Here is a 23,720-nt window from a genome sequence, read left to right on the forward strand (position 1 = left end):
GACAGATTTTGTTATGAGGGCAATACTTCTTGCCTGCTGGGGTTAGAGAAAGTTACTGTTTTGGCCCAGTAACTATTCATGGTTTCTATTTGCCAGTGCTTTATTTGTTGTTGAATAACACTGAATGTTGTATAAATTAGTTAAGAGTTGTATAATATAGTTGGGAGTATTCAAGATGAATATAACAATGAAAGAGAGGAGTTTGTAGCATTTTCTATTTTTGCACAGCAAAAAATCCTCCGTGGGTTGAGTTGAATCTTAGTTACTTGTAAATTATAAGGCTGCTTTTTTATTTTCCGTGTTCTTAAGTTGTCAGTAAACCCAAACACTTATTTTGCTGATATATCTGTCTCTTTTTACTTCTAGACATTATGGTCACAATGGGCTTTTCAAGAGAAGAAATCCATGAATCTTTAGTAAACCAAAAGTACGATGAAGTCATGGCTACTTACCTGCTTCTAGGTAGAAAACCACCTGAAGTAAGTGCTGTTTACATTTTCTGGTTTGGCCTTCATATGTTGCTGGGATGAATGATGTTTTTATTAATTTATTTTGTAACTTTTCTTTTTAAATTGTGATTGCTAACTTATAAATGTCTTTCCCTTTTCATATCTTCTTGGGTATCTTGCTAGGTCCCATAAGAAGGAATAAATTAAATCTCCAGTATGTTCAGGTTTTCTTGTAAATGTGTTGAATTGCATCTTTAAAAAGCTGGCTGTTAATCTGAAATGCCATGGCTTCTAAGTGCTGAGTTTTCTTTTTGTTGTGTGTGTTTTCAGTTAAAATCTGAAATAGTTAATAGTAATTCTTTTTCTGGCTACTCAGATGTGACATCCTTTATTTCTCAGAAATGTGCTCATCCTTTTTTACTCATGTACTTTTTTATAGTATATTGAATTATTCAATAAGTTATTGTATTGTAGTAATTCATGAATTTGTGGCAGAAAATCTTGTGATTGTTTTGGAACTAGAAGGATCTGTACATCTTTTGGGACCACGTGGATTTTTCAAGAAAAAATCACTGCATTCCTTTTTGAAGGAATTTTTTCCCTGCTGCTTCGTTGGCCTTCCTTCAATTCCAAGGAAGTGTAGATCTGATATGTGCATCCTTGAGTGCATTTTCTCACATCTGAGCCAGAATTCCCTTGTGATGGCAGAGTATGGAGGGAATCTGTCTAAAATCATTTTGGCTCAAATTGCTTGGAAGAGGATATTTGTCTTTTCCTCTGCTCTTACATAGAACTTAGGCTTCTTAAATACCAACAAATCAGGGGCTGAGTTACAGACCTTATAAAGATGTTTTGAAAGCCATAAAGAATCCTTTAGTCAGTACTTGCTTTTTTAGTTCTTCTGACTCAGTCCAATGCTTTTTAAAATTGTTCTGGAGCTATGAATGCTCTTAGGCTTTAAAATAAAAAAGGCAGGGAAAGCCATTCTGTGGCTTTGGTTTTGTAATAGTACCAGTTTTGTTTCTGTCAAGATTCTTCTAATTTTGTTTTTGCATTCATTAACTATGTAGCTTTAGCTATGTGTTTTTAAAGCACAGATGAAGTGATAAAATGAATCTTGAAGAATATTCAACTCTGGATACAACGTAAAATTTAAAAAAATGCCTTTGATTGGAACTTTCTGCTTTGTAATGCTATAAAAGTATCAGTAGTGTTGAATTTATGTTCTTTATGCTTTGAAAACCCATTTTCCTTGTAGTTTGAAGCAGGTGATTCCCTGTCCAGCAGCAACTTGGGTCAGAGGTCTCGTCCCAGCAGCGACCTCAACAACAGCTCGGTGCAGTCGCCCGCTCACCTGAAGGTGCAGCGGAGCATCTCCACCAACCAGAAACAGCGGCGCTTCAGCGACCACGGTGGGCATGGCACTCCAACAAGGGAACTTCAGGCCTCTTAGGGGGAATGGGCAGGGTTCTGTGAGCCTGGCAGGGCCCCCACTCTGTGCTTTTGCTGTGTAGCCCATGGTGATTTGTCTCTGTGTGAAGGTTTCCATGGTAAATCTGGATCCATGCACCTCGCGGATTTAATTCTTTGGGCTTGTTACTTGGTTGATTCACTGAATGAGACACTGAGGGTGTTTTCTGTTTAGGAACTAATGGCAGCTATTGCTCTGGGTAACCCCAAAGGCAGCAAACCAGTTATTTTATTATTCCATTTGGCTGTGGGGCCAAATTGTTTGCTTCCAAGAGACAACAATTTTACCAAGTATTCAAGAAACATTTTCAGGTGAAAGTGCTTCTATCAAAAAGGAATACATATTTAAAATATTAAATGAAAGATTTTTTTTTTTCCTCACCTGTTAAATTGCAATAAATATTTCTAAGATGTTTGGCCATTTTCTCTGCCTAATTTACATTTTTGTTTTCTGCATTTTTCTTATGATGTGGTTTTATTTCAAAGGGATGTAAAAATCTACTGATAGGAGTTTTCCCAAAACATTTTAAAAAATGATGAGGGGAAAAGAACTATGATATTTTCCAAGTATAAACATGCTTGTAAACAAAGTAGGCCTAGGATTTTCAGGAGGAAATAATCTTTCATTGTAGAGGAAAAGGTATGCAGCAAAAAGTACTTTAAAGAATTTGTTAAATACAATTTAACCTTTTTTTCATAATATTGTACAAATTCCATGGATTTAAAATGAGAATTAAAATGCTCTTCTAGGTTTTACATATTGATGGGGAATGGGAAGTAATTCTGAACTGCAACTTGGAAGTGAAGAGGGAGTGGGCAAAAAGAACACAGGCTGTCACAGCTCGATTTAGTAGGTTGGTCTGTGTACTGAGTTTGCTGTCATAGCTGTTCAAATGCTTTTTTTGGACTTGGGAATTATATTTAGACTACTTTGGCCAAGAAAAATGCAGTGATTATTTTTAGATCTTTATTAATTCTATTTTTATTTGGCAGTTGGCCCCTCAATTCCTCCTGCTGTGTCGTACACAAAAAGGTCTCAGGCAAACAGTGTGGAAAGTGAACAGAAAGAAGACTGGGACAAGGATGTCTCACGTAAACTCGGCAGCACTACAGTGGGATCCAAAGGAGAGATGGCTGCAAGTCCACTTGTGGGTCCAGAAAGAAAGAAGTCAAGTGCAGTTACCAGTGTGAGTTGGGTGTGCTTTTGACTTGTTATTTTTCCCTATTTAAACACAGTGTGCAGCACAAGATTACTATAGACATAATGGGTACTGAATAAGCCACTAAGTCTATTTCTGGTAACTTACTGGCAGACAGAAATAGGCTACGGTAGATGCTTTTTAAAATAAACCTTTCATTTTCCCCCCAGCTGTACTTTTCTAACAGTAACATAACAGTAAACATGAGAATGTCTGCACTTGGGCAAACTTCAGTTTCTGTCAAGAAAAGTACTGGATATTTAAGGCAAGAACATAAGAATGGAGCCAATATAGAGTTCTCTTTTTCTGGTTTCTAATTCTTGTCTATCTACAGGGAAGTCAAGGGACCTCTGATTCAGAGATTTCATCTGATTAATCTTACATAATATCTCTCACGAACTTTCTCTGTAAATTTGACGATTTGGTTCTCTGAAACCACTTCATACAGAAATGGAGTGAGATGAGGGGAAACAGCCCACTCGTTCCCTTGTGTGCGTGCCTGGTGATATGATTTATAACCAGGCTGTTGTATTAAGGAACTGAACTAGCAAATTAATAATTTCTTAATGCTTCTGTTATGATATTCACAGTTCTGTAAGCTGTCATATTACTGCCTCAAACACCTTTTATGTTTCTTCTAATGTGAAAGCATCTGTTTTGCCTTTTGGTAGTTCCTATGCAGTAAAATTGGGGTTTAGGATTCACAGTGAAAAAATACTTCATGGTGTTTCAACAGCTACTTAGGAGCAAGAGGTCATGTGGGGAGAAAAAAAAATGCATGAATCATGATCTAAGATTCAAGTATACTTTGTGCTTTTTAGGAGACATGGTCTATTTAACACAAAGACTCTTGCCATCTTTTAGTACAGTAGACTGGCAGCAGGAATTCTCATTGTCCTTTGGGATTCTGTGTGCTCCCATCTTGGATATTCTGGAAAGATGATGTGCATTTCTGTTAGAATTTTCTGACAGCAGAATAAAAGCTGAAGTTCATCTATCTCCTAATGTTTTGCAGTCTGTCCACAATACATCTGTGCATGCTCTAATTTATTTTTTTTAAATTTTAAGTAGAGTTGTTGTCTCTCCACCCCTGCAGATGTCTTTGAAATTATAGCTGTGTGGATTGCATGTAGGAACTTTGAGTTTCTAAGGTTAGATTTCATATCTGAGCTTTCCCAAAACTACATTGCCCCAAAGCTGGTTTGAATCGTGTGTGGTACAAGCTGATATGTCACAAAGCATCTCTCTGCTTTGTAAGGACTGATTAAATGGAGTATCTTTACTATGAAGAATGAGAAATTGATTTACTTGCTAATGGCTTCAATACTTGTGCATTTTTAGCTCTGTTACTATTTTGGGGACTTAGGCTTTGTGATGGGCATGATTAGGGAATATTAGTGTCTGATATTACAATAGTAGTTGAAGGTTGAACAGCTTACACAGTGAATATTTTTGTTTAAAACAGAAACATTTAAAGTGAAAAATGCTAATTTATTGTGGATAATTTTAAAATATTCTTGTGTAACTTTGGAAGTAACATGATGTCCAGAATGGCAGACTTACTTGAAAAAATATTTATCACCTTCAGTCATATTTTTGTAACTCAGGAGAGTTTTAATTTCAGAAACAATTATTGCAGTTTTTAATCTTCCTTACAGTTAGGCCTTAAAACAGTTTATTGAGTGGTCTCTTTGGGGTCATATTAATGCTGAAAAACTGTAGATGAGGGAGACCTAAACATAGTAAATCTTACAGAGTTCATGATGTCCTACAGTACCTAAGTCTAGGGTATTTGAAATCTTTTGCCACCAGGCATCAGAATGTAATGTTAGCACAGTGCAACCTCTACCACCCCAAACACAGTATGTAGTGTATTCAAAAGTGAGAATTGTATGTCATGTACTAAAGCTAAGCCTTCAGCAGCTAACCTGTACTTGGTAGGGAAGGAGAGTATGTTTGTGCTTATTTTATTGAAGTCTATCCAAACTGAAATTAGTAACAAAGAAATACCATCAGTATTTTTGCAACAAGATGTATTTGCCATGTTATCTGCATCGTAATTACTGGGTTGACTGACATAGATTTATAGTATTTCCATTTTCCTCTTGAAAGCTCTTTTGACAGGGCAGCAAACTGGAGCCCTCGTTGGAATATTATACTGTGCAGGAAAGCCTTTCAGCCAATCATAGGTGTGTTCTCTGGGATCCCAGTTTGATCCCAGGGACAAATAATACAGGAATTGTATAATAATACTTAGTAAAGTGTGTCAGCAAAATTAAACTTCCTTGTGCTCTCTCAGTGTATTCTCAATGGTGCAGTAATGAGATAGTGAATGAGCTACTGGAAAAAACAGCTGATGATATAAATGATTTGTGTTGACAGGCTGACTTAGTACATTTGAAAGCATTAACAATGTACATAAGTGGCTGAAGCACTGTTCTGATTTTGCTTCTTCCAATGCTTAGATTTTTGTACAACATGATATACAGGAAGAAAGCATTTCATTTAACTTTAGTCTTAATTCTCTTCTAGAATAATGTGTTTTCTGGTAGTGGAATGACAAGGAGGAACACTTACGTTTGTGAACGCTCTTCAGATCGCTATTCTGCAATACAGAATGGGAAGGACAACAGGTATTGTTCAACTTTCCTTGTTTATTAGTTTGGGTACAAGAACTGAAGCACAGAAGAAGCAGGTTATGCAGACTACCATTATGAATCACACTTTGAAATGCATAAAGTCCAGGTGTATGTTTTCATCTTCCACTGCTGCTTCTTTGTGACGGTATTTTAAGCTAAATGTGTCAGTCAGCCTTTGCTTTTTTTCATGGGATCACATTGATTGCTGACGGTTGTCTTCCAACACAGGATGAAGTAACTGTGCTAACATCTAATTGCTTAGTGGGCATTTGTGCTGTGGAGACCTTCAGATGGATTACTCTGACAGTGTAGCCTGATCCTTTTTCATTTCCCCCCAGCCACTCAAAAAGCTGAAATGGTTAAAATTTATCGATTGTTTTCAATATAAGATTTTGGCTGAAGCAGTATTTTCATAGTGATGGTAACCAGCTTGTGTCTGTTTGTGGGATGACAATGAAGTTCAGTTTAGTATGTTTTGTTAAGTAGTATTGTGTTTAACACTGACAATCTTTCTAAAAATCTTTTCTTCATCCCTGGTATTATTTAACCCCTGTACTTGACTGAAAAATAAATACTGGCTTTAATGGAGAGTAATAAAAACTGGATTTTATTTTTTTTTTCCCAAGAATCAAGTAACAGTTCTTACTCTGATGCTTTTCAAGCTATTCAAATACAGCAGTTACTGTAAAATGAACAAAAAATTAGTGGCACAAAATAGCATAGTCTAGTAAACTAGTTTTCTTTTGTTTTCTGTTATAATGTTTGAATTTTTAAATTATGCATAAAACTTATACATCATTAAAATGAGAAATAAGAGAATACGGGGTTGTTCATTTACAGTAAAATGATGAGCTGTGGAACATGTAAAAGACAACTGTTTAATTAAACATTTTAAATTAGTTTTCTGCTTTTTAATGTACTTCCTTAATTTCATTTTAATTTCAAATTATTGGATGGGTGCTTTCAAAAGTGTTCTCCCAAATTTTTGTGTGTACTTTCAAATATTTGAACAAAGGTAGTAACAATCCTTTTTTGAAAAAAAAAAGCAGATAACAACATGTTTTTTAGATAGAGGTTTATTATATATATTACCATGTTTTTTTGGGTCTGACAAAGATACTTTTCTTTCAAGAGATTTAATACATAAAACACTGTAAAGAAAAGGGATTCTTTTCAATGTTTTCTGTTTTACAGCTGATTTTCTCTTCATATTGAAAGTTCTTAGTTCCTGTTTCTTTCATGAGTGCAGTGAAAACTGTGCTCATTTCTTTGAGCATATTCTGAAAAATCAGAAATAATTTTCTTTTGCGCTGTAGTATTTGCCTTTCCTGCAAGATATTGTGTTGCAGTTGAATTTGGATTTGGTACAGCTGAATGTCTTGTGTCATCAAATTATTCATCTGAAGTCTTTACCTCTTTGCTACAGATATTATTTAGCTGTGGGACTCCAGTTGCTAATACATTATTAATGCAATTTCACTTATGCTTGTAGAGGCAAAGCTGTATTTTGCCTTAATTTGGCTTTTGTTTTAAAAATTAATGGCACAATAGTTTTGCCACAACTTCCATCTTTCTTGCCACTTAAAGAAGGAGAAATAAAAGTACTGATAGAAGGAACTGTACTTTGAAATGGTTGACTCAGCCCAGCAGTGTCTGGAGGACAAATTGGTCCTCTAAAAACCAGTCACTTCCAAGTGATAATGTGACAGCGGTTCCAAATGTTTCATGTTTTAGATCTTTGTTTTAGCTGCAAATAAGGGTATTCATGAAAGGAGAGTCTATTTAATCAGTCTATTTAACTATTTGTGAATTTCTGTTTCAGTATTTTTTATGTCCTTGTATTCGTTGTAGTCTTTCTTCATTACTTTGAATAATGTGTGTGTAAGCTTTAATCTTGGGAGGAATGAAAAGGCCTAACTTAACATATTTGGAGAATTCATTTATGGATGAACATAATTTTCTTAGAATTCTGTATTCTGTACTTTAGCTGTCTAAGGTGGCCTGGTCATTCAGTCTTCTGTTTATTTAAGCAGCATTGCTGAGTTCTAAAAGAATAAATTAGTTAATTTTCTCTCTTTTTTTTTATAAGGGGTTTTACACTAACCTTTCTTTTCCCTTGTCATTTGTCCATCCCTGCTGCCTTGCTCCCATGGAAAAGCCTGACAGAAATGTCTGCGAGCAGCACATCCTCTGCAGGCTCTGCAGTGGCCTCTGTCTCCACACGCCCTCGGCATCAAAAGTCTATGTCTGCCTCTGGTCACCCTATCAAAGTCACACTGCCAACCATCAAAGATGGTACTGAAGCTTACAGACCAAGGTAACAGATTGATGGGCACGTCTTTATTGCTGTGCACTTCAGTTTGTGACAGACCTCAAAGTGCCACGTTGTGTTCTGGTTTCACACAGGAGCTTGCTCAAGTATTGTGGGTATTACAGATGATTTAAAGCTGATTTTGTTCATAGCACACGTTTGCATAAAGAAATTCCTTGACTGCCTCCCTCTGGAAACTTCTAGAAAACTTAAGTAGTTAAAAGTTTGACTGCGTTAAATGGGACTGTACAACGTGGGCCGCCGTAAATTGAAATGAAATACCGGAATGTTAACCCTTCTGATTTGTAGGATGCTAAGCTCGCTGGTGTCTAAAAGCACCATGGTATAGTTATTCTTACTATCAACTGCCTGAATAGCTTTATACACTTCTTTCTGTCAGGTTATGACTTAAGAAATATCCATAGAGTTTTTTGGGAGTGCTTGTGTTAAGGATATTAATGAACACATTTCTCCAGAAGAAGAGAGCTGGGGACGCTTTCAGATCGTGCTACAGACTTTTCTACCTTTTTCCTTTTGTCCTTTTATCTATGTATACTTTTTTTTAACAGCTCTAATACATGAGATAGAAATAATCTAGAGATATTTTCATTGTAAAATCAAACTGAGTATGAATCCTAAAAGCAAACCAGTAGCACATTCAGATTTTCAAAAGAATAAAGAGCGGTGTTTCTCTCCCATCTTCAAGAAACAGTTGTCATGTAGGAGGGCTTTTAGCCTGGTGTTTCTCGTTATTTACGCTTGTGTTTTCCCAGCAGTGCAACTCCAAGAGTGCCTGCTGCCTCCCCATCTGCTCACAGCATTAGCACCAGCACTCCAGACCGGACCCGCTTTCCCCGGGGCAGCTCCAGCCGCAGCACGTTCCACGGGGAGCAGCTGCGGGAGCGGCGCAACGCCACCTACAACGGCCCGCCCGCCTCGCCCTCCCACGAGAGCGGCGCCTTCGCGCACGCCAGGAGGGGCACCTCCACCGGCATCATCAGCAAGATCACCTCCAAGTTCGTTCGCAGGTTGGTACCTCCAGGGTCAAGGGAAAAAGGGACTGCAAAAGCCCAGCCTTCATTGAATTTTCCAGCTTAGAGGAAATATAAATTTAGTTAGAACGCTGCTTGGTTGGTGTGTTCCTTCCAGAATCTGCCTTGTTTCACTTTTGTGGATATATTGTAACCATTGTTTGATCAGGTATTCTGCTTCTTTATCTTAAAGGAGCAAGAGAGCGCTGCTCAAAAGGGGCTTTTGCTCCTCTTTCACAGCTGTGATACAATTAAATTAGAATAAATTCATTTAAATACTGAAAAGAGTGTCTTCAAAATGAGTCATTTAGTGTTAACAATATTCTACTCTTTAAATTGGATGCAGTTTGTTGCAAGGGCTATATTTGTAATAATTTTATTGCTGTGCTTGAAAGGAGTAGGTATTCACAAGTTATTTCAGGTAATTCTAAAATCTGAATAAATGAGAAGTCAGAAGCAGGCAGAAGTCTGGAAGTGTGGAAATAATAGTATTTCAGTATGATACAGCCTGTTTTATTATGTCACCAGCTTCTTCAAATATAAGTTCAGATTTCTGAAAGAAGAAAACCCACACATCCTGGATCTGCATTCATTCCTGGGATGATGCTATCAGCAATAATGTGAAGACAGGTGCTGAGAGAGATTTTTCAAATACACATCTCAAGATTAAGTGACTGTTGGCATAGCAGTCACAAGAGCTTTCCCAAAAGGGGACTTAATTTTTCAGTTTGCCTCTTTCTACCAGTGATTTGTCTATTAATTCTCAAGCCTGTTTATGGATGTGTCCATAATGCATTATTCCTAGTTTTACAACACAATTACATCCTGGAAATCTCTTTCCCTTGCTGAATCAGGCTGTTGCACACTGAATTCTATCATTTGTGTGCAGGGGGAAAAAAGATAAATCAAAAGTTTGGTTACGCTCGTAGTTGCAAATTTGTGAGTAAAATATCATGAATTGCCTAAGGTGATACAACAAGGGAAGAGAAGAGAGAAAGATGGAAATGTAGTGATATTCCTCACAAAATTGATTATACCTGGTGAGCTGGTAGTGCATCTGTATGTGTCTAAGTAATAGCTCCTCCTATAAAGACTTAAAAAGAAAAAAGTGTATTAATTATTTTCTTTTTCCAGAAATTTGAACATACAGGACAGTGATCCTCCATTACTGGTATCTCCAGCAATTATATAGTTGCAAGGAGAGAATTGTTCTCTGATTTTAAAAAGAAAAAAATATTACAGCAGAGCTAGTCAACTGTTGTCAGTGTAGATTTCTAAATGGGAAGAAAGGTATTTTCTGTTGAGTAATTAATCAATTTCAAGAGTACAGGCTGGTTTTTTGTGTAATCATCTCCATGTTTTTTTGGAAGGAATGGTATCTTGACTTTGTTTTTAAGAGTTAGATCAAAGAGATAATATTTTCATTTTCTTAAAATATTAAAATAATATTTAAACTGTTTAGAATTAAGATATCCTAAATTGATATATTTTAAATATATCTTTATTATAGAAGATTTTATGCAATTTCCTAGTATGTTTTATAGTGTTAAAAGTATATTTTGTCACAGCCCTGTAAGGTGTGTGTTTGTTCTGTTACTGGTGATGGTGTGGTGTTTTATTGTATTTTTAGTTCTTTTTTTTTTTAATTTGGGTTGTTTAAGACTTAATGGCTGTAATTACATGTGTGGAGGTCCAGGAGGTTATTTTTTGCTGTTCTTTGAATTGGATCACATAAGTTTTAACTTCTGTACTGTTCAGGAAATAATGGTTTAAGGCATATTTTGACTAGAAGGTGTCATGAAAGACTTTTTATACTAACTTTTGACAAGGGTAAATGCCTTTTCTGGTAAGTATATAAAATAAATGCATAATGAGAATGCTTAGTGAATAGGATATTGAAATATTTTGAATCGATAGTTTATGTCAAGTGATACTTCCTTGGTGTTAGTAACTAAAATATTAGTGTTTTGAAGGTGTTACATTAATCAGGTAATTGAAATTGGGTGCTAAATATTGGTACAGCAGCACTAGGAACATACCTAGGTGGCTTACACAATCTGGGGATATATTCCAAGTTGCTTCAGACTAAAGAGACATAATATAAAACAATTCCTTGCAAAGCACAGCTCTAATGCAACAAGTTAAAGATACATTTAATCTCCAGTTCTCTGGTAATCTCACTGAAGTCAGTGTAACACCTGATTTGTTTAAACTTAAGATGTTGAAGCAACCTTCCTGAACTGGGCTTCAAACATTTGGTCTCACGAACTCTTAGGCACATCTTCTTGTTAATTGCTTGAGTGTGCTTAAGCATGGGCTTGTCTCAAAGTGCTTTCAGGGATACACAAAGGCCTGAACCACAAGGATGCAGAGTGGAGCCCCCCTGGACAACTGTGACCAGCTGCTCCTCTGTGCTTGCTGGAATACATGTGGCCATTGCTCTTTCTGCAGTAGGCTCAGAACAACATGGTAATTCTGCCATCAATTGGGGAAAAAATTAAACAGTTACATGTCAGAGCTGGAAAAAACTAAGGTGTCATAAAGAGAAACTAAAATTACAGCTGTGAAGAAATTCTATTAAACAGTATCAGGCTTGACATTATTATACTGATTTTTTTTTTTTGTCAGTAGCTATTTAACGTTGTTGTAGGTGTAGGTTTTCTTAACTTTTATTTTTCACCTTTATCATTGAATCTCAACCTTAACTTTGTTTTGAGGGATCCAAGTGAAGGCGAAGCCAGTGGCAGAACTGACACCTCAAGGTGAGGAGTCACTATTAATACTTCGCTCCTAGGTCTTTCGAATCAAGTCATTTCTTAAAACCTTTTAAATCAGAATGTAAAAGAGAATAGTGCTTAAGTATTCTGTATTTCAAAAATGTTTTCTATTTGGGGGGAGGGGGTCTTGGTGAGGTCTTTCATATCCCTCATTTCTGCTTTCTTGCGAAGTATTTAATACAAAACTTGACGTAAGCGTATTCCTTTCGGTAATAAAGCCCCTGTAGGAGTTAACCAATACTTTAGGCACTTAAAATCATGTTTTGACTTACAAATATCTAAGGGTGTTTACTTTTGGTTTCAGTGGACATTGTAAATGCTTCATGTGTCTGTGTGTATATATGTATCTATTAAATTTTTACTTTAGTTACATACTGTGCTCATTACTAAAGCTGCTGCTTGCCATAAGTAAACACCTTATAGTCCCTGAGAAATGAATGCCACTTCCTCTGAGAAATAAAGCAAGTGACATTCAGACAGAAGGGGTGGTGACTGCCAAATATTGAATTTCTGTGGCAACCACTGTACACAAATCTATAGATGCTTTGTTAGCAATGAAACATTCCTTCATATGCTCATTTTCCAGTATATCTGCTCTTTTGCCATGTTTCAGCTTTTGGTGTGCTTAAGCACAGTGCATACCTCTGTATTTTTCTGCTCTCTAATGAACAGGCATTATAGTTCTCATTCATTCTAAACTGGTCACTTACAGAAAGTATTGATTTAGTTTTCAAAACAGAAAGCCTCTATTTAAAAAAAACAAAACAAAAACAAAAACAGCAGCACATTCTTACCCAGATACACTGTATCTAATACACAATGCATTTATCTACGTTAGCCCTTTTCAATTCAGAGTCTCTTAGCTGTCAAATTCTTGGATGTGGAAAGGGAAAAGAGACTAAGTGTTCAAATGAAGTGTAAAGTTGCTTTCAGCTCTTGCTTTCATTCTTTAGCTTTCTTTGCTTTTTGTCATCCTACAGTGTCTGTTTTGGGCTAAAAAATTCATTTGAGATCTTACCCCTGCTCTATCCCTTAATATCGATGTGGTTCTCTGGGGGTCACAAAAAGTTGAATTAAAAGTGTGTGTTTTGACTCCTCTCTGAATAATAATGGCAGTTTATGGACTTGAAATGAGAGCAGCACCTTTCCCAGTGATGGATGGGGAGGCGTCAGCATCAGGAGTACCTTGGGCAAGAACAGATACAGCTGACTGTGGAATTACTTTAAAATAATTAGTGCTGGTTCTCAAAATGTTTTCTGCAATGGAACAAGTAATCTATTTGATAAGGAAGCATCAGACTAAGAACATCAATTGGAAATTACTCCCTTGTAATTTTGTCCTTTATCAAATAAAATAGTTTGTGTCTGTATCTGTATTTGTAAAGCACACATTGCTGTTTCTTACTTGTAAAAGCTGCTGGCCATGTACTCAAATGGTGACCAACAGGCTGTTCAGAACCAAATTACTATCCAAAATTCTGCCTCATCAGTTAAAATAAAACACATTATTATAAGGTCTTTTGACACAGAGAGAGGTCAAAAATCTACACAAATACAAAAAGGGGGGGAAGGTGGAAAAGAGGGGAGGGAATTCACTGAAGAGTTGTGAATTGCAGGGTGGGATTTCTTCCTCTGCTGCTTTTACAGTATGATTTTTGCTTCAGGACTGTGTCCCTCAACTTCAGTTTTGTTGCTATATGGCATGCTCCAGATCATGAAATCAGCAGAACTTCAGTCATGCTTTTACATAGATTCCACTTTCTTTGGAGCAGTATGGAGTAACGTGTGTCTGCTGCAGTTCCCATTGCACATGTTGTCATCAGAACATTGTAGAGCAGGGGTTTCCAAACTTGCTTTGCTGTGTGCCACTACTGTGGCACGGTGCTGTGCTGAGCACACGTGTGCAGCACGTGGGGCAGGGCTGTTCCAGCAGTGTCTGTCCCACTCCTGAATTAGCTTACCTGTGACTGGTGCTGTCTCAATGGCAGTTTAGAAACCCCTGTTCAAGAACTGTATTTCTCTTCTCTCTCTTTGTTACACTGCTCTGGTTTGACTTTGCTGTGTGTCACTTGTTCCAGGAGTGTTTCTGGGGAGCCTAAAGACAGAGAGAAGGAGGATAGCAAAGATTCGAAGCCACGCTCCCTGCGGTTCACGTGGAGCATGAAGACCACGAGTTCTATGGACCCAAACGATATGATGAGAGAGATTCGGAAAGTGTTAGATGCCAATAACTGTGATTACGAACAAAAAGAGAGGTTTTTGCTCTTCTGTGTCCACGGTGATGCACGACAGGACAGCCTTGTTCAGTGGGAGATGGAAGTCTGCAAACTGCCACGATTGTCGCTCAACGGCGTTCGCTTCAAGAGAATATCTGGGACTTCTATTGCATTTAAGAACATTGCATCCAAGATAGCAAACGAGCTTAAGCTGTAAAGAGAACCTAAATTCTTTGGGATCAGGGAAGATTCATACATGATCTACACTTTGAATGTACTGGTTTCGCCTAATGTGATTGGCCTGTGAAATTCCCCATGTAGAAATTGCCCTTATTGCAATAAGGTTATACATAGTTATTCAGAATTGTAAAGTTAAATCCAGTATGACCTATATTAAATAACTGTAGCTAAAGAAGTTATGTTCACATGTACAGGTAAGTATATAGAGCATTCTGTTCATTTTATGTTCATAGAGTTGTATAATAAAAAGATGACTGCTTAAATTCAGATCTTGTATAGTTGTCTAGATTTCTGCACAGAAATGTATGTTTGATGCTTTGAGTTGGAAAAGTTCTTCCCTATCATTTACATTTTTGGTGGGTTTTATAAGTCTTACCTCTACCATGTGTTTTTTAAAAAACTTGTGTCCTGAGTCAAATGCACAAACCAGTTTTCACAACTGTAGCATGACCATTTTTAATTATTTAAAAATTGTTCATGAGTTGAACCAAAAGTCAATGAGTAATTGGCTTTTGTTCTACATGAGACTGTTCCTGCTTATCTTTGGCTCTTATCCTTGTTATTGGACAGTGTTTAGTTGAAAAAAAGAGACAAATATGTTTACAGTGTTGGCACTTACAGTTTAGAAACTTTGTTCTGCCTTTGGCCAGCTCAGAGCTGTGGGGGAACAGAAACCAGGCATAAGTGATTTCTGTCTGCAAATTCCAGTGCTTATTCCCGTGGCTCATTAACAAATGTAGCACCAAAACGGAGAACCAGAATTATTTCATTTGAATATCTTGGTGTAAAATATCACTTATTTGCTGCCTTCAGAATACTACAAATTCCATTTTATGGAAACTATTAACATTGGGACTGTTTAATAGCACAAGATAATCTGAAGTGTTGACCAATTGTGTAAGTTAATAATACCACCTCAGGAATTAGCTTGGCTTTAGGAACATGTGCCCCCAAAGAGTACATGCAATTCCACGTAATATTTTACAGCTAAACATACATTGTTTATAATGATAAATTGTTGATTTATGCTTTTGTGGTTGTACAGTTTGTTCCCATGTAACCTGTTTGTGTTTAATATTTTACCAGATTTCTTGTATTTATTCCACATCATTATGCCTGTAATGTGCAGCTTTGTAATTAGGCACTTGCCTACAGAAAAGAAAAAAAAAACAGCCCCACTTTTTTTTTCCTTCATAATTAATGACTATAAACTATGTAAAACCACTAGTACTGGTACATTTTAATACTTGTTCTTTTGTACTGAATTAACCATAGAGGTTGGTTGTGCAATGTTATTTAATGTCGTAATTACTGTAATATCAACATATGGGCCCCATCTGCACACTCTTGTGAAGAATAGAAAGTTCATTAAGAAATTGTCACTTTAAAAAATAAAAATTAAAAAAAAAAGCTGTGGTAAACTCTGTAACCCTAAGTTAGAAAGCTGTAAGTGTAGTAAATGTGCCATTCTCTAATGGCTTCTTGACCGAGATGGACTTTACATACTGTACTGTGATGTAGCTTTCCTATGTAACAGTTATGTTCGGAAATGGACGTGTATTGTTGCCTTAGAAAAAGGGTGGTGTTTGGAAAGAAAGAACTGTAGCCCCTTTTCTTTTTTTTATTTTATCTGATGTTCATTGAACCAAATCTGATGCAAGTCATCTTGATTCACTGGTGCACTCTATTAAAACTTACTTGAACAGTTCTCATACTAAAATACTTGTTGTTTGCCCTTTATAAAAGCACAGTCATTACTGCAGGTAGCAAAACAGATTAAAGGTGCACAGGCTCCATCTTCAGCATGGTCTGAATTCAGGATTAGCACTGCATGGGTTCAGTGGTCCTGCTCTGTTCAGAAACTATCAGTGGTTTAGCATTCCTTAGAAATGGATGTCCAGGAACTTTTACAGGAATTCACCAGAAATCAGTCTGGGGAGGAGGGGATTGTGTGTCTGCTCAATTTACCCATAAATGTCCATAAGTGCTCAATTAGTCTTAAAAATAAACAACTGGAATGCAACAGTGATGCTAATCTAAGGTCATGTATGAACTTGGTCATGAAACAAAATCCTTTGCCTTTTCAGAAGGTTCAGTGGAAAAAATATAGGTCATGCTGTGAGACAGTAGATTAAGTACTTAGGAGAGCTTCCCGCTTTACAGGCTGTTTTTCCATGGCTAACTTTGCCCTAGATTGCTGCTGGTTTTCACCACTCTGTAACCAGAGATGTAGCACTGTTCCATAAAACACACATAGCTTCTCCAGAGGACAGAGCTGATGAATTTTAGTTCAACTTTCCTATGAAACATGGCACTGCCAGTTTAATGTTTATATATCAGGGCAGCTTGCAAATGGTGTTTTGTCCAGTGGCTGCCAGCAGTGTGAAACTGCTCTGATTCCTAAACCCTGTGCCCTCCTCCTTTTGCCTTGCTGGTGTGACATTTTATCAGCACAGCTTTAACTTTGGAAATACAAAAGTGTTTTAAATGCCACATCATATTTCCCAGCTCCAGGTAGGAATAGGGATGCCTTGAATCTTCAGAGGCCACATGAATTCAACTATAATTTGTTGGCAGCATTGCTGGGGGCTCTTTGGGATGGGTGCAGGGTGGGCAGTGCGGTGACTGCATGGTTCAGCTGGTCTGGGTTGGGGGCGTTTTTTGTATTATTTCTTTCTTTGAGGTATACCAACATTTCCAAAACTAGTGCATCCCTTTTCACACAGTCCAGTTTAAAAACATTAAAGTGTATATGAGTCAGTGAAAATACAATAAACAGTCATTCCTGGTTAACTGGATGAATGACACTGCTGGGGAACCAAGTGGGGTTATTATGCCATATGCTAATGGATGATGCTAAAACTCCATGAGCTGTTTAGACATGAGGTTTTGGTATCTGGTGTTAAGGGTATCTTGGACCTATTTGTTTCAGGACATGTGATTCCCCAGCCACCATGCAAGTGGAAGCACTAAATCTCAGCTGAGAGATGTATTCTGTGAGGGTTTTGATAGTTGAATTCTGAAAAAGGAAGCAAACTTGTGAGGTACAAACCAAGTCTGTGGGGAAAGGCCTGCCTGTCTTGGGAAGATGGGGAACAATTACCTACCTCAGAGCTTCTCATTTATGGGATAGAGCACTTCTGCTGTAGTGATAGTCCTGAGACTTAGCTCACACCTTTCACCCTTCAGGGACATGGCCCCCTGTTCTTTACACAGCTTTCTGGAGCTGTGAAGGTGGTGAATCACCATCCTTGGGCAGATAAGAATGTGACGTGCAGGATTTACTTTCCAAATGTTACACACACATCTTGGCGTGCAGGTTCAAGGCTTTGTTCATTTGTACCTTTTTCAGGGGAATTAGTCTGTCCCCGTGTTGTATCTGCAAAGCGTTCACACGCATATCAAACGATAAATACACCAACTGGTTTAATATATTGTACCTATCCTCCCTGTACAATTTTACCTTTCTGCATGCACCCCAGCTGAGGAACACCGCTTAGGAGAGGCAGCTGTTAGACTGCAGCACCCCAGCCGCGGAGGTGGTGCTATCACAGCATCTGGGCAAAAACCGCTGAGAAACTTCTTCGCCACGTCCCACTTGGCCCAGGACGCAGAAGAGGCTGTTCACCCGTGGCTTTAGTAGAACACCGATGACTGAGGGACGTCCCAGGAGCTTGGCCTTTTTCGCTGGCGGGGAAAGAGCGTGACGTCCCGGAGCGGTGCTACGGCAGGATCTCCCAAGGCTGCGGCGGTGCCGAGGCCGGAGCGGCGCGGGGCTGGGCAGCGCTCACCTGTCCCCGCTGAGCTGCCGGGCTCCAATCCCGGCTTCCCGCACCAGAGCGGGGTCCGGAGCCGGGGCGCCTCTTCCCGCAGCCGTCCCGCCCCGGGGAGGGGGCAGCGGCCGCCTCCGGCCACACCTGTGGCGCAGCGGCGGAGGCAGCGCCCGCGGCCGGCGCGGACGGGTCGGCACCATGACGGTGGGTGCGCGGCTGGGCGCCAAGGTGAGGGGCAGGTTCTCCCGCCGCGGGCACGGCGACGACCAGGTGTCCATCCTGCCCGGCGAGGAGGAGGAGGCGGCGGCGGGAGCCGGGGGCAGCGCGGGGGCCCCGCGGGCGGCGGTGCTGCAGGAGCAGGAGGAGGAGGAGGGAGCCGGGGGCAGGAAGGTGCGCTTCGCCGTGCTGCCCGGCCCCTACGAGCCGCTGCGGCCGCCGCGGGCCCCCGGCAAGCGGCCCTATGGGAAGCGCCTCAAGAAGTACGGAAAGGTGAGCGCACAGCGCGGCCGGCGCGGGGACCCGCGGTATGGGGACCCGGGCATGGAGACCCTCGGTATGGGGACCTGGGCATGGGGACCCGGGCATGGGAACCCTCGGTATGGGGACCCTCGGTATGGGGACACCCAGCACGGGGTCTGCGGAGCCGAGAGGGCAGCGGGGTCTCGGCTCCGACAGCTCCGAGGGGCTCTCGGAACGTCCCTTATCCCGCAGGCATTTCCGAGGTGGGATCGGGGCTTGCTCCGCTCCTGCCCGGGAAGGAGCCGGTGCTGCTGGACACCAACCCTCGGCTGGATCAAAGAGCACAAAATCTGTCTATTCCGAGTGAAAATGACACTAAGCTGATCCATGTGACGGGTGCTTTGCCTCGCTTGGTTCTGTGTTTTCCTCGGCGTCCTAATTTTAAAACTGTTCCTTAAAACTTCCAGTTAATTGGCCTGCATTTTTTCCCCTTCCACTGAAATGCCTGAAAGAAACGATAAACAGCCCTGCAGGACATTCCTTGGCCAAGGTGACCCTTAGAAATCACTGCTGTGAGTTACAGGAAAAAAAATGCAGCTTGTTCTTCATCTGTAACAACAATTTTGGATCAAAATTGTTCTTTTGCTTTCCTGTGTGGGAAGTCACAAGTCCTACAGCCTGGTGGTTTGGTTTTCCTCCCACCGGAAGATGAGTGCCTGTGGTTGCAGAGTTGCCAGGTGGAAGAATTCTGTTGTTTTTCTCTTGTTCATGTCACTTAAGTAGGTAGTCAGGTATGTCTTGGGTGTTTGTAGCAAAAAGTAGTTTTTGTGTTAGTAGGACAAACCTGTCTGTTGTCAGGAATCCTTTCCTGCTGCTGAGATTACAAATGTCAGCATGAGACATGACTTTCTACTGCATTCTATTAAAAAAAAGTGATTTTGGTAAAGATATGCTTGCTATGTCTGACATGCAGAAAATGCCATTAGCTTGGCAAAGTTACTTTTGAAATTGAGTTTACAGATGTCAGCACTATCAGGAGCTGCCTCTCAAATCCTACTGTTTCATAAAGAAATGACAAGAATATTTCATTCTTTCATGATGGATTTGATTCTTTGAGTTTCCAGCACTGTTTTCCAGGTCCCATGCTGTAGGGAGCTGTCTCAAGCCTGTAGGCCTGATCTGTAAGGTTCAGTTTTGTGAGAATGGTTGCAGGAGGTCACCACTTTGCTGGTGGTGCTGCTGGTCTAAGGATGCTTTTAATGGTTTTTGGAGCACAGGCCAGTTCTTGGGCACTGTGTATTCCCTTTTGTGTTGGTCAGATGACATTCCCACGGGGAAGGATTGCCAGTTTGGCTCTGGCATAAAGAACAGCTCATGAAAGAACAGGTGAGGTGTGGGTAGGTAAGTGAAGGGCAGGAAGGGGAAAAGAAGACTCCAGTGTGGCATAGTGGGAAGGGAGATGTGGGAAGGGAGGGCCCTGCATCTCCTCTTCCAGCCTCAGGATCTGCCCCCAGGCTCGAGCTGCCTTTTTATTTTGGCATCTTAACTCCTTTTGAGCAAGTTTCCATAGGAGTAAAACCATCAAAGTTCAGCTGTTTAGTAGCATCATGACAGCTGAAGGTTTTTATGTGCCAGAACCTCTTGAAGTAAAGTAATCCAGCTTTAAGATATCATAAGAATATAATAGATATTGACTGGATTTCACTGGTTTAAAAGCATTTACTCAGATTCAATGTTTTCCATATTACAAGAGGTCATTTTAATCTAGTCCCACAGAACCATAGAGTTACTGACAATTAATTCTGATACTCCTCTAAATCTGACCACATTGTATTAATTCCCCAGTCGTGAGCAGCCACATGAGCAAAAACTATCAAAAATGAAATTAAAATTAAATTAAGATTTTCAGTTAAATAATTCATGGCAAGTTTATCTCTAGTGCAGTAAATAGATGAGTTCCTGACTATGTACTGATGTGGATCAAAACTTTTTTATTTTGACCAAAAAAAGGTCATATTTTGACAAAAAGCAATGAAATTTCTATAAAAATATTCTCAGTGATTACTGCCTTCTTGTTCAGCTCCCAGTTTTAGCACCTTACAAACTTCTAGGAATTACTAACATAGAACATGTAATGTGGGAATGATGTACTTCCACAAACTGGGGTGAATTTAAACTAATTTTATTCTTGAATAGAATCACGTGTAAAAGCCTGGCTTCCTGTGGAGGCTGCATCCGTTCAGTTTAACTATACCCTGTGGGTGTGTATGCCTATGTAAAAATAGATGGCAAAATGTTTTTCCACTCTCCAGCCCTTGTTAGCTGTGGGAGAATTTCATTTTCTGGGGCCGTGACATTGGCTGTCGGAATGATTTTATGTGAAGGTATTTTTTATCACCTTGTCTTTTTTTGAATCCCTTTTTCTCATCTCTCTCCCCAGAATGTCGGGAAGGTTCTGCAGAAGGGTTGTCACTACTTGGTGGTCGGCCTGCAAGGATTAGCAGCAGCCTATTCTGCTCCCTTTGGAGTGTCAGCACATGTGGCGTCCTTCGTCCGCTAGCGCAGCTCCCTGTGCCCCACGGGAAAGGACACCGCTGCTTTCTCAGGATTAAATTGGAGACCTGGATCTGAAAAACCTCCTGGACCAACAGCCCTGAGCCCCTGTGCCAGGCCCTTTCCAAGACTGAGTGCTCCTCTTTGAAAAATTTCCAGTGCTTTGCAAAATCAGATCGGGTCAAAGAAGCACAAGAATGAGAAAATAATCTTTGATTAATTGAAGTTTGGTTTTGGGCATGAGTTGGTTTTCCAGAGCTTTGGGCTGTGTGGAAGGGAGCCAAGGATGGATGAAAAAGCAAGTAGATGAGGGAGAGAGAAATGAAGGAAGACAGAGGATGGGAGAGCAGCTGGGGAGGTGGAGATGAGTTTGGGTAGTGAGAGGAATTGTCAAAGCAGTGGAGGAAACAGATAACAGAGGATTAGGAAAAGATAGTCTTTGGTTTTCTGAGATTCTGAGTTTGGTGGTGTTTTTTTACTGAGAGGGTTAAGATTTTGAGTGTACGTAAAAATATACTTGGACATAAATGGAATGTGGCCTGAGACATGGAGAGCTTTGCTGCATCATGGTTGTTCATTTCAAACTCTGGACATAATGAGCCTTTAAATAATCATGAGAAAGACGTAAAAATCCAGAAAGAAAATGAGGTGTGTATTTGTGATTTTGGGGCATTGAAGGCTCACTGTTATTAACATTTTAAACTTTTTCTCTGCTACTATGAAATGTGTATACATTTTTGTACTTAGATATCCCTGATTCTGGAAGCTGGGGCTTTTTATGAACACCTGGTGGTGTTCACCAGGGGAAAAACGATTGCCAGCTGCATCTGAGAAAAAAATATACATGCAGCTTTTGGTATAAGAATGTACAGGTGTGGTGTGTGAAAACAGGGCCAAATAACCTGCCAGCTCCATCTTCATTTCTGCACCTGGAAGCTGTAAGCAGAGGATGTCAATATGAAATGGCTCAGCTCAGAGGTGCAGGTGTAGCAGCTCCCATGTCACACCTCCAGGGACATAAATCATATATTGATGACACAGGAACAAGGTGGGCCTTAAAAGTTTTGTGGGGTTTGTTTGTTTGTTTGTTTGTTTCTGTCAGTCTTTCATAGTAGTTGTAAATGAATTCCCTTTCTCTGTATTATATATCCTTCTAGTTTTGATGGTGTTTTTGTAATCAAGGAGTTGACTTAACTGGAAAAAAATGTTGTTCACTTGCTTTCTTTGCCTTTTCTGAACAAAGGAGTTTGTATGTCTTGGCAAACCACACTGTATTTTCTTTTAAATGTAGCAAATGAATCGGATGGGGGCGTGGGGCGGGTGTTACGCTCTTTTCTAACTGGACTGTAAATAAAAGCCACAAGACCCATGTCTGTTTTTACCTACACACGTAAGTAAGTGCACAAAGGAGGAGTTTCTCAGCAGCCCCCAGGCAGCTAGGGGAAGCTGCAGTGTAAACTTCCCTACGTTGTTTTGCCTGTGGCCTCAGTGCCCTGGTAGGACATGACTGTAGTCTAGGCTACAGTGTGTGGAAATGCTCAGGAACAGCAAGGTGTGGACACGAGGCTGCAGAGGACTAAGGTTGCAAAAGCTGGGGTAGGAATAGCCACAAAGGGATTTTGCTCATTGATACAATGCCTTCAGTTGTCTCTCTTCAGCTTTTTGGTGGGGACAGACCTGTCCCTCTTATCTGCCCCACCAGCATGCTGTAGGGCTGTTGATAATGCAGCAAGGACAGGGCTGTCCTAACACCCACAAGCCACACCAGCCTGTAGAGTTTGGGATTAACTTCAGATTTTGTTACACCACTCCATATTTCACAGAGCTCTTACAGCATAAATCATTAGACCTTTTCTTTCACATTTCAAATTGCTAAAGCCAGATGGAGAGGTGTCTCCATCTTTCTGTGTGGAGTGAGTGTCCCATCTATTTGTCTGTGTGTCCTCTGATTAGTCAGGCTGTTCCCTCATTGCAACACACAAGGTCCAGCCCATTCTGACCTTCCACAAAGGTAAACATGAACCTTAGCTCCTGAACTCCTGAACTTCTCAGCACAGTGGACTTTTGCCTGCTGACATCCAGCCTCTGCTCACCTGTGCAACTTTAAGGGAATAACCTGGTTGCTATCTATACAAAACCTGAATGACGTGTACATGGTGCTTCTGTGTGAGCCTGAGAAAAGAAAAGCCTCAGGCATATTGGTGAGTCAGTTTTGGCTGGCCAATGTTTCTAAAATAGACCAAAAACAAAGAAAGAGGAGAGAGAAAGAAAAATAACCTGAGCTGTTGCAATAAACCAGCTAATGATTCATTTTCCTCCCTCAAAATGAACTAATGGTTCTCATTGAGGTTACCAATTAGTGCTGCTTATCAGTTCTCCTGGAGCAGTGATTCACTCCTCAGCTCCTGAAGAGAACTTATGAGGCCAAGCCTTGGACTGAGGGTTTGCTACACTCTTCATCAGCCTAGCTCAGGAAGCAGTGTCTAGAAAATCTGAATCCAGAGGGTGAGGTTCATTTTTCAGCTGGGTGGATGGCAGAGGGCTGTACTTCCTGCCAGTCATGGCAGGATCTCTGTTGGGCCAGCTCTGGCTTAACTATGATG

At 40.0% G+C, this 23,720-nt stretch overlaps 2 protein-coding genes across 5 annotated transcripts in view; both read left to right on the forward strand.

Annotated features, from left to right (window-relative positions):
- Window positions 1-16,052, forward strand: part of MARK1 (microtubule affinity regulating kinase 1) — a 57,458-nt gene extending 41,406 nt beyond the window's left edge. For 3 of the 4 annotated variants that reach the window (XM_056486243.1, XM_056486248.1, XM_056486246.1), the window contains 8 exons: window positions 367-479; window positions 1,708-1,861; window positions 2,913-3,106; window positions 5,651-5,751; window positions 7,916-8,074; window positions 8,842-9,096; window positions 11,817-11,861; window positions 13,955-16,052. In XM_056486243.1, the coding sequence (XP_056342218.1) occupies window positions 367-479; window positions 1,708-1,861; window positions 2,913-3,106; window positions 5,651-5,751; window positions 7,916-8,074; window positions 8,842-9,096; window positions 11,817-11,861; window positions 13,955-14,309 (1,376 nt within the window). In that variant the 3' untranslated portion in view covers window positions 14,310-16,052. The remainder of the gene's footprint in view (window positions 1-366; window positions 480-1,707; window positions 1,862-2,912; window positions 3,107-5,650; window positions 5,752-7,915; window positions 8,075-8,841; window positions 9,097-11,816; window positions 11,862-13,954) is intronic. The other variant, XM_056486245.1, reaches the window with a different exon arrangement.
- Window positions 16,053-18,145: 2,093 nt separating this feature from the next.
- On the forward strand, window positions 18,146-22,486 carry C3H1orf115 (chromosome 3 C1orf115 homolog). The gene is made up of 2 exons (XM_056488296.1): window positions 18,146-18,594; window positions 21,005-22,486. Exons 1-2 carry the CDS (start codon window positions 18,304-18,306, stop codon window positions 21,122-21,124), a joined length of 411 nt encoding a protein of 136 aa, XP_056344271.1. The 5' UTR covers window positions 18,146-18,303; the 3' UTR covers window positions 21,125-22,486.
- Window positions 22,487-23,720: the final 1,234 nt, after the last annotated feature.

The sequence above is a fragment of the Oenanthe melanoleuca genome, chromosome 3, assembly GCF_029582105.1.
Source record: "Oenanthe melanoleuca isolate GR-GAL-2019-014 chromosome 3, OMel1.0, whole genome shotgun sequence".
Classification (NCBI taxonomy): domain Eukaryota; kingdom Metazoa; phylum Chordata; class Aves; order Passeriformes; family Muscicapidae; genus Oenanthe; species Oenanthe melanoleuca.